At 41.5% G+C, this 15,307-nt stretch overlaps 1 protein-coding gene across 1 annotated transcript in view; it reads left to right on the forward strand.

Moving 5' to 3' along the window:
• Window positions 1-15,307, forward strand: part of grid2 (glutamate receptor, ionotropic, delta 2) — a 703,051-nt gene that overhangs the window by 107,598 nt on the left and 580,146 nt on the right. The window contains exon 2 of the mRNA XM_050052029.1: window positions 13,604-13,759. Within this exon, the coding sequence (XP_049907986.1) occupies window positions 13,604-13,759 (156 nt within the window). The remainder of the gene's footprint in view (window positions 1-13,603; window positions 13,760-15,307) is intronic.

A 15,307-nucleotide genomic window follows, 5' to 3' on the forward strand; every position in this document is an offset into this window, starting at 1 on the left:
CTGAATGGTTCGTAAAGCAAATGTCAGATCATCGGGCCTCATTTATCAACCGTTCTTAAGAATAAATTTCGCAGTTTTCACAAAGATTCTGTCATTGACCAATATTTTCTTATTTGGGATTTGTTATGCCATTGTGCTGGCGGTAGCTGTAGCTGGAGGAATTATGTTTTCAGGTTCTCCATCCGTCCGTCTGTCCATCTATATATGCGGGTCAAAGGTTAAGGTCAGTTGGACAGTTGTATAGATTGCCTGTGCCGCTGGGAGGACGATGTGTTTGAGGTATTCATGTTTTCACAGACATAGATTATTCATGTGAGAGAAAATTAACTGGTGCAAGAAGGTACACAGTTCTAGTCTGTGAAGATTCTCAATCATCCAGGTCATGGTAATCATAAGTGCTATATTGTAGGCAACTGGACTTGCTTGCGTTTCTTGAAGACGTTTTGCCAGTTAGAACTGAAGAAGCTTCTTGGATGAGAGGCGTAACATCTTCAAGAAACGCAAGCAAGTCCAGTTGCCTACAATATAGCGCTTACAAGTACACAATTATAGTTTTTAGCTAACCGAATCTTTGCATACTTGAGGAAACCGACATGTTTTTACAAAATAATTGGTTATTGCATTTTCTCTAGTACATAAGATTTATATTGCAATAATATCTTATTAATATTTTTCAATTACTTTACAAAAAGCATCTTGGTGTTTTGAAATAAACACTAGGCTTCACTAACACTAATTCACATAAGTTATGTTCATGGGAACCAGGCCATGTAATGAATAGTGATTGATCACATTAGATTAGATCACAGGCGGTTTGTGCAGGCAGGACACATAGTGACGAAGCAGCATTCCAACTAAGTTATTCACAACATACAGAAACATCATGTGAAATACTCCGCCCTCTCTCCCTCTCTTTGTCTCTCTTTTTCAAACAAACACACACCTTAGAGAGTGCTGTGGCGCTTGTCTTTGTCCTGGCATTGTGCTAATATAACCTCAGTTCTTTTTGTTTGGTATGCATGTTTAGTTTCTCCTAGCTATTTGGGATCAGTAGTACTTGATAAGTATAAAAAGCGAAACATTTCCAACAATAATAAAGTCCTAATATCCTCAAACGAGACAACAATTAAGTCTCACAGCCTCAAACAAGATATTGTCCAATGTCTTCAAATGAGTGCTTCCTAATTAACAGTGTCTTAGCTTGTTACTGTTGCTAAAATTGGTCAGATTTGTCGCCATATCAAACTTCCAACATTATTACTCAGAAATAAGCAAGTTTCAACCATAAAATGTGATCAGGTTTTTGTGTCAATATCAGCTGCAGCAGAGATGGCTGCCATTTTGTTTTTACATGGATAAGTGTATTGTGCTCTTACTACCAACAGATGGCACAAAAAAGTGTTGCCTAAGTAGAATTAAAGGTAGGGTCTGGAGGATTTTCCAGTTGCTGTTTGTAAACACACATTCATATTCGGCCCCTCCTATCAGGCTCAATTCTCCCGGGTGTACGGAGCCCGGAGGTACGGAAGAAGGCTTCACAGAAGAGGTTCAGGCAAGGCTCGCGCTGGTGCATGCTCAGACACGCTCGGGCACGGCACCTGCGCTCTCTCATTGGCTGGGGAAATCTCCGCCCAGAAGCGGTCCGAGCTCACAAAAACATCAAAATACAGTTAAAGGGCAGGAGCTCTGCAAACAGAGTCACCACCACACATGAGTAGAAGCCCATAGGTGATGATTAAGCAGGATTTCATTTGTATATGTCTATATTTTGTTTTGTTTGAAAATCCTCCAGATCCTACCTTTAAGTATAAGGTCAAATAAACCCAAAATGCGATGTCCTCATATGAGGACACGTGTCTCAGGAGGATAATGCATAAAGTTTGCTGTTTGCGGGTCAGGTGATAGACACACATATTTCTTAGCATATCATGCGTCTTTTTTTGTGTTGGTTACATCCTCTCCCGACTCCACTAAAAATGACAGCTCGTTCGGCATTCACTCCCTGCAGAAATACCTCCACCTCTGAACTTTTTTGAATGTTTGGTGTCCGATGCTCTACACTCTGTAGACTTTTGTTGGGGGATTCTTGACTTGTTTTCTCCAACTTTCCTTCCTCTTCTTCTATTAATGTGTGTGGGCACGACCCTGCAGTCTCATGCCCTTTTATGTGGATTTGCAGGTGTTTACTTATGCTTATTCGGATCAAATGGCACACGCTTTCAAATTATGAAAACAGTGGGATTCATCATTACAAGACGACAGGTGCAAACAATTCTGTGGTCTAGGATCATGAATCAGACTTTTCTTTGGACCTTTCTTAAAAAAATATTTAAGAAAAAGCTCAGGCAGATATTGGTGAGCAAAGCCCATTCTTATTGAGACCTCTCTTTCTCTCCCTGTCTCTTTAACTCAGCCACACTTATGTATATACACACAGCAGTCTTCAGAGATATTAAGGCCCTCCAAGCAAGGGCAAGTTTACCTGGATTAAATGTCACACGGGGCGTCACATTGAACAATGAAGGAGGGAGCTGGAGAGGATGAGGGCAGAGAGCCGGAGAGTGACTCGAGTGATGCTTTGGGAGATGGAAAGATGGACAAAGGAGGGAGGAGAGAAAGAAGGTGGGGAGAATAAGAGAGCAGAAAGGGAGGAAGTTGGAGATAAATGAGCAGAGAAAGAGAACACGGGTAGAAGAATTGCTGGAACAGAACAGAACTATAAAGGAGAACAAAGAGAATGAGTCGAGGTGGTTGTATTAAATGGCAGAAGAGAAGAGACGGATGGAGAAAGGAATCAGGAAAAAGGTTAAAAGTGAGAGGCAGGGTGAAATGTAGAGGGAATGAGAATGAGGGCGAAAGGAGACAAGGGGATTTTTTGGAACATTCAGAGCTGCAAAGCAAAGACGTTTTTATTTTTTTTAATTTCTTATGCAACATGTTGATATGTAGGAGGGTTTAAAAAAGCTGCAAAGTGTAATAAGCATTGTCCCAGTGCTGTCAAGGGTATACATAGGTACACTGAATATACAACACGGGGCATTTGGAAGGTACGTTGCTATCATCCTAATTATCATTTACTTATACCTTGGCTAGGGCTTGAGTATACTCTGTACATCTGGCTCACAGCCACCAGCTGAACTGTTTCAAGATCCCGCCTGGCTGGACTGGAGCTGAGTCAGCTGTGGTTTGCAAACGAGCCGGACCTGGCCAAAACCGTCCAAGAGCTGACAGGAAGAGAAACACGGAAAGAAAAACGACGTTGTCAATCATCCGCCCTTTACTTTCCTGGATGCGCACTCAGGGACTGAATCTAAACATGCCTTAGATGAATTGGTTATTTCCAAATTGTGTTCAGCTTGCTGGCTAATGAATGGAGACACAAAACAAATCCTCCACCTACTCAAAGTATGTTCATTTGTGTGGGAGGAAGCAAAGCCCTGGATATCTACAGTAGGTCTCCACAAAGGAGGGAAACAGTAAGACTGAATTCTGTCTCCATAAGGCGAGGAAAAAAGGTAGACGGGGCGAGAGACGTGGCAGAGATAGCAACGACCTTGGCACAGCCTTTGTGTGGCAAAGAACTGGAGCGCTGCTGAACTATGACTACAGATTCTTCTGGCTGCTCGCCTTCTTAACGATGGAGCAAATTAATTTCCACACTTACATCGAAAGGAGTGAGGTGAGGGGGGGGGGGTGAAAAATGTAAGAGAAAGAGAGGAATTTTTCATGCTCAAATCAGGTTACCTGGGAGATTTCCCCATTAATACTCAGGGAGATAAACTGGAATCTCAGGCATTCCTCTGTCATCCAGACTCAAACACAAACACACAGACACACTCATACATTCATGTTGTTTGTGTTTTCCTCAATCACAGAAGCCTGTGCACAAAGCTCTATTAACAAGGAACCAAGGGTTTTGGCTGACGGTGAACTGGTCTCTTATAGTTTGGTATTTAAAACCCCACATGCTGAAACAGACCAAAGACATTAGGGCCACACAAAGCTGATGGTCCACCGTCAGACTGTCAGTGAGCATCTGTTGCCCAAGGTTTCACAATGTGTCCCATCTTTTTTCATTTAATTCAGCATGTTAAGCCCATCGCAGCCTGTTGGTGAATGAAATCAATCTGATTAGAGCACTGTCAATATTTTTTCTACTTTTAACATCAGGTTGTGTTATGTTGTGCTGGCTAACAAGCATGTTGAATTTGTCCTGTCAGTCTTGCAGTTTCCCTTTTTAATAATGATGAGAGACTACCATTGCCTTCTGCTATGTCCTGATATTTCCTCTCATGCAGGCGAAGAACATACATGCTAGTTGGCAGTTGGCTGTCGTCTTTGTTGTGTGTTCAAGTGCAGATTTTTGGCTGACACACAGGCAATGTGGTGGCACAGTGACGCAGTGGTTGGCATTGTCGCCTCACAGCAAAAGGGTTCCTGGTTCAAACCCAAGGTGGGGGGTTTGACACTGGGGTGAGGGAGCCCTTCTGTGTAGAGTCTGCATGTTCTCCCCGAGTCAGTGTGGGTTTTCTCTGGGTACTCTGGCTTCCTCCCACAGTCCAAAGACATGCAGGTTAATTGGTGACTCGAATTGCCCGTAGGTGTGAATGGTTGTCTGTTTCTATGTGTCAGCCCTAGTGACCTGTCCAGGGTGTACCCCCCCTAACGGGATAAGCGATTGTGGAAAATGAATGCATGGACAGGCAATGTGAGGTAAAGCAATATTTGCCCTTTGTTGCCACTAGTTCTTTGATGTCGGTTTGGTGTGTCTGAGCCATTATATGTAAAGTATAGTGGTTGTATACTTGCAAAGGTAGTCATGGTTGTTTATGTGTTCACATCTGCAAAGATACTAAAGAATTGCTTATGCATTCATATCTGCAGCACACAGGTTCTTGATATGGACAAAGATTGTCAGGAATGATTCACTATGTTGGCGATATCAACTGTTGTATCAACATTCTTGCTAAAGCAAATACACAACATTCTCCTGCTGACCTAAAACATTTATACACATGCACACAAAAAATGAATCACTACTCCTTATACCTGGCAAAACTACATGAACATTGTATGTGTGTGAGTCTTGTGAGAGCCTATATTATATGATTAATATTAGAGCTGTTTTCATATCTGTCCCTCCCATACGCCACTGGCTTGCTCTGCCCTCCTGTGACCATTAATTCTATGTCCTCCCTGTCTCCCTCTCTCTCTCTCTCACTCACACACACACGCGCGCGCTAACACGCACATTAATTCTGCGCTGTCCTCCCAAGTGTCAAAACGCACCCCCTTCCAGGTCACACATCACTGCTGTAAATAACAGCCTGTTTGTGCGTTCGCCCATCTGTGTTTGTGTGCGAGTGTGTGTTTGTGGACGTTTGACACCGCGGGACGATAACCTCCCCCGTTCATCACCATCATCACTCAGCGCCACCGCCACCTTGCTTTCATCATCACATTGAGACGGCAACTCTTCGGTCCAGCCTTGTCACAAATCAGTACCACATCGCCTGTGTGTGTGCGTGGGTACGTGTACGTGTGTGTTCCACCATAGTCATTATCCTTGTCAGTCTGTCAATGCTCCTGTCACATTACTGTCAACAGCTGCAACCTCAACAACAGGTGTGAGAGTTTGTTTGATAGACAGAGAAATGGATCCCCCATGGTGTTTCAGAAATCTTCAGTGCCCTATTCAGAGTCATCTCTGTGACAGAGAGAGGCAGACAGATACATGTGGAGATAGAGTGTGTGTGAGAGAGGGGGGATTTCAACAATAGACAAGAGTTTGAGTGAATGAGAGTAAAGGGCCAGGTGTGCAGACAGAGTCAGATGGAGAGGGATTTGGTGGAGCTCATCACTGTTTCACCTAAAAAAGGCAAACAGATGGCAACCCCCAAACTGTTGGTCTAACTGAATGACAAGAAGCTAATTTTACTTTAACTGTGTAACATTTATCATTTTGCCATGACCTCCCCTGCCCATGTTGCCCTCCTCTTTTAACATGAAATCATTCTTAACAATCATTTCCTCACTCAAGCTGAATGATTATCCTGAGAAGGAGCTGGCTTAATTACTGGGTCTTTATAGAGTGTGGGAACATAATAACTCTGCATTGGATGATGTGCCATCCTAATTTGTTCATTTAATAAGGAAATTGAGCTGTGTTTTGTACGTTCAACAATGTGCCTTTGTCTGCCTGAATGCCATTATCTGATTTTATGTAGTTACTCGGATGGCTGGGCTGTATGAATTATTCCCCTTTAAAAGTGTATCCATGTTTCTGCTTCCGGAGTGGACTGAAGCTCATGAAAACAAACCAGTGCCTTTATATTCAAAAGCCATGTTGATGTAAACCTTTGCCCTAGTGATGGTTAAATCTGTTTTTGCAACAGGTCATAAAAAGCGAATCTGTTTTCGCCTTTTGTAGTGGTGTCGCTCCATGAATGACCATGTTGGTCTGTCAGATGGTTCACCACTGGATAGATTGCCATGACATTTGGTGCTGATTTCCATGGGTCTTTGGTGATGCCCTGCCACAATTAGTTTGTTTGCTAAACGTCTGACTTTTCCATTAACCCCACTGTAAGTTTGTGTGTGTGCAAAATCTGAAGAATTGTTGGATGCATTTCCTTGAAATTTGGTACAGATGATAATGCTGTGCTTTCCAACACCCATACTACCATAGTGTGAAGAAGACTGTGTACATCTCAATACCAAGGGTGCGTTCAGAATTGCATCGTTTTTCTTTTTACTTTTAGTAGGTACTGCAGCTGCCCTTAAAAAGTACGTACTATTGCATGCAGTATGCACACAATCGGGACATACTACTTTCTCATTGCATTACACCCTGAACTTTGACCGTCTTGCTTTTATATCTGTTGAGAAATAAACACACACCACTTACGGAATTCGCCAGGGATGGAGATCAACCCAGAGAGCATAACATATTATATTTATGACAGTGAAATTACATCTGCAGTTCTCTGTCATTGTCATTTTTACAGTTTTGTTGTTTGTGATATATGTTATTATCTTGTTTACTTAAACAATTAATATTTCTATTATTACTATCGGACTGGTCATCAGTTACTTGAATGCACTGTCATCCATCATTGTGACCTCTGACAGCCAGCAATTAACTGTCAAACAACTGTCATCTGTCTGCGTCTCAGTCGATGTGACGTATCGTCTGCTGTGCAGAGGATTGTGGGTCAGAATAGCCAGGAAAGCATGCTGGCTTGCATACTGCAAATCTGACCGGATGTAGTAGAACATCCTGGTATTTTTGGCATACTGCATTTGACATACTATGTATTGGGACATTCTAAATCTTTTTCTAGCACACTATATAGTGTGGTAGTATGGCTATTGGAACACAGTATATCAAATGTAGTATGACAAAAATACCAGGATGTTCTACTGCATCTGGTTGCATTTTGCATTATGCAAGCCAGCATGCTTTTCTGGCTACTCTGATCCACAATCCTCTGCACAGCCAGCAACAGATGACAGCTCATTGACAGCGGACAGAAGCCGCAATGATGGATGATAATGGCAGCGCATTGAAGTGACTGATGACCAGTTGAACAGACTGTAATAATAGGACCAGGAACTGTCTAAATCAACAAAATAATAAAGACAAGGCATTTTGTATTTCCAAGGTAACCTTAGGTGATATCATTAAGATCTGCTGCATTCCAAATCTCATACTACTTTTTACGTCAAATTTCACACTATAGACTACAATGTATGAGTATGTCCTAACTGTATGCATACTCCATGCAACAGTACGTACTTTGTAAGGGCAGCTGCAGTAGGCTAGGTACAGAAAGTATAAAGAAAACAATATGCGATTCACAACACAAGATTGCTTCCAAGAGGAATTTTCCAGCTGACTTTGGTCCTCTAGCATCTCCATGAGTTTGATGTCCCCCCTCAGGATCAATTGTAATCACCCTGATGATCCCTTACTCTTCATCTAGATTATTTTGTTTATGACTAAATCCAAAACTAGTGATATTTCCACCAGCCACGGCTGTACTGTGTGTTTAGTTCTGTTTCACAAACCTTAGCATGCTTGCACAGCGTACTACGGAGATGATCATTGATAACACTACACCCTAGAATCAGCATGTCGTCGTTTTGAGCATGTTAGCATGCTGATACTAGCATTAAGCTCTGCTGTGCCTCAACACAACCTCACAGAGCTGCCAGCACGGCTGTGGACTCTTAAGAATGTGAAGAAGAATGTGCATGGGTCAGTAAATAAACAATAAAGCTCAGCTGATATAAAATCCTCTGGAAGACCTGCATGGCCATATATCGACTCATTAGCCCATTATCATCCTTTCATCTTTTATGATTTTTTTTCATCCATATCGTTTGCCTGTTTTGGAAACAGTTTAATTAAATATCAAAGAGGCCGTGATGGTGCTAGGTAATGTTATGTATTTAGCAATTTTGGGAGCACAAGGAGAAAGAGCTGAAAACATTTTATGTAGATGTAGCTTTCTCTGCATAATTTCTTCATCAGTGCTGTAAAGTTTAAAAGTGTAAGTAGGCAGGTAATGAATTGATAAGGATTTGCTTGGATTAAAATTGAATACTGTAAATAAAAAAGGAGGCAATATGCTGAAGGTAAGACAACTGACATTTAGACTGCTACAGTAGGAGTGCAATGAAAGGTTGTAGAAGAAAATTCTCACATGAGGAGACACATCCCCCTCCTTATTTTTCTTACCTCCAGCATCCGTCATCCAAACGAAGAGGTTACTTGGCAATAAACAGACAACCACGTTATATATTGCTTCTTTATCAATATAAACAAAATACAAAACTAATATCACACTTGACCACCAGCAGACATTTGATCAATACCACTCAACCAAACAATTTGGGGTCTCTGCCTTTGGATGCTGCAGCCATTCAAATTGACCGCTGTTGTTGATGATGCTGTTTTCATGGCAGGGATGGTTTGGAAATAGGTTGGTGATTTAGTGCTGCTGCCCACATGATGTGTGTGTGTGTGTGTGTGTGTGTGTGTATATGTCAGGGTGAGTTTGTGCATGTGCGTGTATGTGTGCCCGCCCTTGGGCGTCTCTGTAAAGCAAGATTCAATGCTTTTATTTCCTGGTTGATTTATGTGGTGACGTTTGCCTTTGCGCTCACAATCACATTACTGGAAAGGAGGAAGAGCCAGGATTTGTGTGTCTGTGTTTGTAAATCAGCATGCAGTGATGTTGTTTTAAAATAATAAGGCAGGGAACAGCAGACGTTCACCCACTCTCCTTCTCCTTCCTCTTCTTTACTTTTCCATTATATAAGAATTGCTGAACACACATTGAGAATATTTGCCCATTTGGCCACTTTCTACACACGTGGGCTATATGCACATTCAAAACTGCCACACAACACAAATGAACTAAAAGTTTCCACTATTATTGATGGCTGTTTTGTCACCAGTTTTATTTATACCTTGAGGCATGAAAGGATGTTTAAAACACATTTGGTGATGATTCAAATCTGTGTCTAGGCCTGTGGATATTTCTTTTTTCCTAAATTGTCTGTCAGTTTTTCGTATTTGTGTTCCTGTCTGTATCTGCTCACTGTGATAAAGTGGCTAGATTAAAGAGTGTAGCTTTTGCCTAGACGGCAGCATAGAGATGTAACGGTACACAAACAGGCTTGTTATTTGGCTCGGTGTGTTTTTTTCCACCACTCTCTCGCCATCCTCCTCATCATTCACAGCGAAACCGAAGTAGCTGCAAATACCAGACCTGCAGGTTACTGATGGATCTTCTATTTCTGATGTGGTAATTGTGTTACAAACATCTTGCAGCAAGCTAGCTTAGCGTAGCGTGTTCCCAGCATGGAGTTTTTTGTTTTTGTTTACAGGTAGGAGGAGAAGACGGCACGTTGCCTGTTGTGTCGTGTGGGCTGCCTCTTTGAGCGTAGTGGCGCAGAGATTAGAGAACATTATATCAAACACTGTTTAAGCTTTTTTTTTTTTCAAATATAATGCAGTAGTTCTATGTATTGTTCAGTTTGTAATGCATACCAAAACAAAAACCTCGTACCGAACGGTTCAATATGAATACACGTTACGCCCCTAGCAGCCAGCCCTTTAAGTGCGAAAGTTTGTCCTTGAGTGAGTAACTGATAAAGATACACCAGCCGTCAGAGTGACTGATGATGTCAGTGTGGGTGTTTCCCCATTGGCTGTTGCTCTTTTGAAATGACTAGAGTGGTGGTGGTTAGCTATTTACTTCTGGTCATTGCATTTAGGCTTTGGAAATCAAAAAAGTGGTGTACATCTGTGAAGATTACCTTGCTAAACAACTAGCCAGCTGCTACATGAGTAAAAATGAGTAAGAAATGCAACACATAAGAAAATAACACATTGAGTAAAACACCTCAAAGCTTCATCCACACTCTCCTATCACAGCGAGACAGCTCAGCCTCCACCAGTTATGTGGGGACGTTCATCACCGACTTGAGCTGAAGAGGGAAGGGTTGTCTTAATTGATCAGTGGGTACGGCTCCAGAGAAAGCAGGTCCCTTCTGCTGTCTGAGTGTGTCTAATATTAATTTTTTGGCTGGACCGCGACAACAGGTCCATCACTATAAGAGCTAGTCCGTGACCGAGTGAATGTCGCCACTTTCTGTTTCAAATTAAAAGCCCTCCAGCATTTCATACACAGTCCAGCCATATACAAGGCACTGACCTAGTCTTGTACTCACATACATGTTGCTGATGAATCACTGCACAGGCGCAACATGTATCAAACAGAAAAGATAAAGAAGAAAGAGACGATGTGGTAAGAAAGGAGGGGAAATGACTGATTAATAGCTCTAATGTGGCAAATATTGCTCCATTTTAATACCCGTTGTGACTGCTGCGGCCTCCAGACCCAGACAACTGGTGGGATATTTCAAAGAAAGAAAAAACAAACCACATACAAAGACAGCGGTCTGCAGTACTGTGCAGCTTTTAACATACGTCTCGAAACTTGAGCGAGGTTACTATGGCAACTCCATGGTGGAAGCCCTGATTAGAGAAGCCATTATAGTGGGGGGTTTTTGTTCATATTTTTTGGGTGTTTTGGATACTGTGGAGTGCAGACAACTCTGGCTCCAAGTGCCTGCAGCGCACACTGAATAAATGTATCCACCTTTTGTTTGACTTGCTCTTCAGAGACTTAGTTTAAAGCCACATATACAGTTCCCTCCTCCCTCCATGCGTTTGTCCTCTAGACATACACAACCTAACATTGTCCTCCAGTGTCGCAGAGCCAGTTTAAAATGTGTACAAATCCTTCCCCAGCAGTGCCATCTTCAAACTGATTGGAAACCCCATTCATAATTTATCCCTAATGGAATAGTTAATGAGTCTTTGTGTTTCACTCTTTATCGCTTTGTCCAGACCTGTTTGTCTCACCTCATCTATACTGCATGATTATTAAAACAACCAAGGCTCAATCAGTGGGAGGGTATTTACATTTGCCAAATGCTGATGGATCAAATTATTGCAGGATACATACTTAATGAGGCCTTTTGATGAAGAGGCAGTTAGCATACCGCTCCCAAATGCCTATAAAAACAGCAGTTGCTTTTGAGTTTGGTGAATGTTTAAAAAGGCTGTGTTACAATGGATTGTCCTTCAGAAGTTATATTTGATCAACAGTTTATTTGAAATTGGGTAGAGAACCTAGGATTCATTTTTTTTAGATGATTGTTTTCCAGAATGATTGTTTTACACTGTTAAATTACATTATTGCAACCTGCACAGGGCATTAGCTTCACATTTTTTAAACTAATTGAGCATAAAAGTGGGTTTTCGGGGTAATTTTATTCAAAATACTGCACTTTGCACTGCAGAGGCATCATATTTTCTCCAGTAATTTTGGCCTCTGTGGGGATTCAGACCATAGCCATTTCTGTATTAGCACCAGACTCCATTCATAGAGCTGAACAAGACCAAATAAGTGCCACAGTCTTCTAAAAGTGGTACAAAACAGCCCTCAGCCAATGTAGCCTGGCTGGTTATTAATGGAATTTGCAACCTGTGTCACACATACACACTCACACAAACACACACTATAAAATATGATGCTTATTTTCTGGTAAGTGGAATACAGTTAGCAGAGCTTCACTGCACTAGCTTACACAATTAGTGGCCCAATGGGTGGAGGGGATAAACGGGTTGAAATGAGGAGGCAAAAAGAGAAAACGAGAAACAGATAACACATGGTCAATTGTGTGTAACAGAGCAAAGCTATGGCCCACTCGCTAGCAGCCAGTCAACGCCCCATGTTGCCTCATTTTTCTGTCTCAGCAACAGTGCAGGTTGACATTTATTTTGATGACTAATTTAGTATTGACTAGTGGGAACTTTATCTGCCACTACAGATGCTGGCTCTCACCAGTCTTTCCCGCGTCCGTTTCCCTTTGTGCAGCAACCATTTTGGCTGAGTCAGAGTGCCCTTGGGCAGTGTGTGACCTTCGGATGAGCAGTGGTGTCGAGCCATTTCTCCCTCACACCCTGTCTTCCTCGAGCTGGGTCTCAGTTCAGGGGCTACATACTGTACACACATAAGTCGGTTCTAGACTGAGCCTGTCATAACAGATCAGAGGTTTCTACAAATGTGGCAAAAGTTGCAACCTTCCTTTTCCCAAATTTGGAAAGCACAAGTCATCTATTGCACCCCCCAGAATCCCATAACCTATTGGAAGATGGTCAGCTGCTTAAAGGAGGTTTCTGGCTGTTGTTCTTATGTCAACATATGGTGTTCAGTTCGCTGAAATAAAATGTTCGCATTTTAAGTTTCTGCAAACCATATATACATTACTTTGCACATTTCATATGTATCATACCAACGGTTCAAAAGTGATGTAATATATAAGCTGACTTTTGCATTTGGGAGGTGGAGAGGATGGTAGATGGGGTATAGGCAAGATGCCTGCCAAGCTGCAACCCTTGTGACATTTCCACCGGTGTTTGTGGCACCTAACCTGAGTATTTTTAGCGGCACATCATGGCATTTCCAAGTATTGTTTGTGGCACTGAACTTGGGTGTTTTTAGTGGCACATTGTGGCATTTCCCTGCAGCATTTGTGGCACTCAACTTGGATGTTTATCACTAATACAGTGGATCATTTTCCAGAAGCTTTTGTGTCACCAAAAGTGGCAGGATATTTTCCAAAGTGTAATCTAGTAATTTTTGTGTTTAAACATGTGTGCTACAAAATGATGTACAAATATAACATATCCACGTTTTGCAAAAATGTACAATAGGAACAAAACTGGTGAGCACATGAATAACAGCTTTTTACACTTAAACCGTATAGCAATTTCTTGGTGATAAATGAACTCTTTAAGGTACAATCACATTTAGGTTGTTGTGGAGCTAAATCATCTGGGACAGAATTTGAGGTTAAGCCTGGCCCTAGGTTCTGTAAAGAATTCACCTTTGTGGGCTGCATACTTCTGAGGCCTCAGCAACATCTTATGTCTGTCTCTGTTCTTGTTTCCATTCCAGAAGTCCTCTAATACTGAGTAATGATTTCCTCTCTTCCTCTCTGCTTCCTTTCTTGTCAATAGGTGCCATCTTTGATGAGTCAGCAAGGAAAGATGATGAGGTGTTTCGCCTCGCTGTGGCAGATCTCAATTTGAACAACGAGATCTTGGAGACGGAGAAGATCACCATCTCTGTGGAATTCGTTGATGGGAACAACCCCTTCCAGGCTGTGCAAGAAGGTAGGATGATAATACTACCTTGTTAAGTTCAAAATGTGTGCCCACAAGCAACAGGGCCTAAAAGGTGCATCGGCTTCAAAGTCAAATTTCTGAAGTTGTTTTTGTGTTGACATGAAGTATATACAAAAAGAGGACATCGATTCGCATCTTGGCATGGTTCCTTTTTGCCCCAGAAATGTTCTGGTCCAGGAACAGACTGAACTGAAAAGTCTTTCTTCAACATTCATCCTTTCACAGCTTCCAAATTTCACTTTTGCTCAAAGATGCAACAAATCTTTTGGATCAAATCTTGTTTAAACTGAGATTTGTTAGCATTTCCTGTCCAGTATTTTTATCCAAGGATTCTTCGAAATGTCAGTTGATCCAAGGCAAAAAATGAAAAACAAATGTTATTGTGTATAAAACACAGTACATCCAAAAAAAATCTTGATCTTGGTATGATTTCAGAACCTCAGTCTCAGGAGCGTAAGGCTCTCTCGCTGTCCTGTCTCTATTTTTTGTTGACCTCTACAATAAATTGAGAACAGTGAGGCACAGAAAAATCAGTCATGTAAAAATACAGCATCAAAAAGTTGGCACAAAGTCAGCTTCTGTCTTTAATGTTCCCTAGGTTTTCACGCATGGCTGGCATGCCCTCTGAGTTGACCTACATCACAGTCAGCTGAGGATGGGGCAGTGTTTTATTTCTTTCCCCTTCCCTTTTGTTTTGGCTTATGTTGATGCTGACAGCCATTTTATCTCATGCAAATGTAGTTTGGGCAGGAAATAGACTCTGGGATGTTGATACATGGTGGTAAAATAGTAGATACACTTTTCACACAACTCACTTTCATCCATGTGTATAGATTTGGATTTACATGCAAGCCTGTCAAAAGGTTATATAATGCAGCTGCTGATTCACGACGAAAAACCAACAGGCTTGATTCTAAATTGAGCGTTTAATTTGAAAGAATCCCGTGGAACAAAACATTATGAAATCATTAACCTTTTAGTAATGCTCTAATACAACAACTATTTTTATTTGATATCCTTATCTGACTAATTCATCAAAAGACCCTCGAGTGCTGCATTAGACAGTACACATGAACAGTTTTGTTACCCAGTTTTAAAGAATGAGGTCTGCAGTGCAACAGACTACAGCAGCCTTGTTTTTTTAAATTTACATCAACAGGAGAGTGAAGACATTTATCAAGTAAATGACATTTTATCAGATTGACTGTCCATACCCACTATCTTCCTGCATTTAAATGAGCAAATGTAATACGAAATATTAATTTGGTTTTACTATACTCCTAAGTTGTACAGGGTGGGTCTGCTGGCTTATAATTTAAATTGGAAATGTCAGACGGAAACAGGAACATTTCTACATGCAATCTGGGAATGTAAACTGGTTAATCTGTTTTGGGAAAAACTTGTGGATCACATAAGGAAGTGGTTGGGCACGACAGTACCAAAGTCACCAAGGGGGACCAAACAGAATTGCCAAAAATATCAAAATATGACAATGATAAATGTGGGGGTTGTCACAGCTGCTCGAGTAATCCTCAA

Source organism: Epinephelus moara, chromosome 8 (genome assembly GCF_006386435.1).
Source record: "Epinephelus moara isolate mb chromosome 8, YSFRI_EMoa_1.0, whole genome shotgun sequence".
In the NCBI taxonomy this organism is placed as follows: Eukaryota; Metazoa; Chordata; class Actinopteri; order Perciformes; family Serranidae; genus Epinephelus; species Epinephelus moara.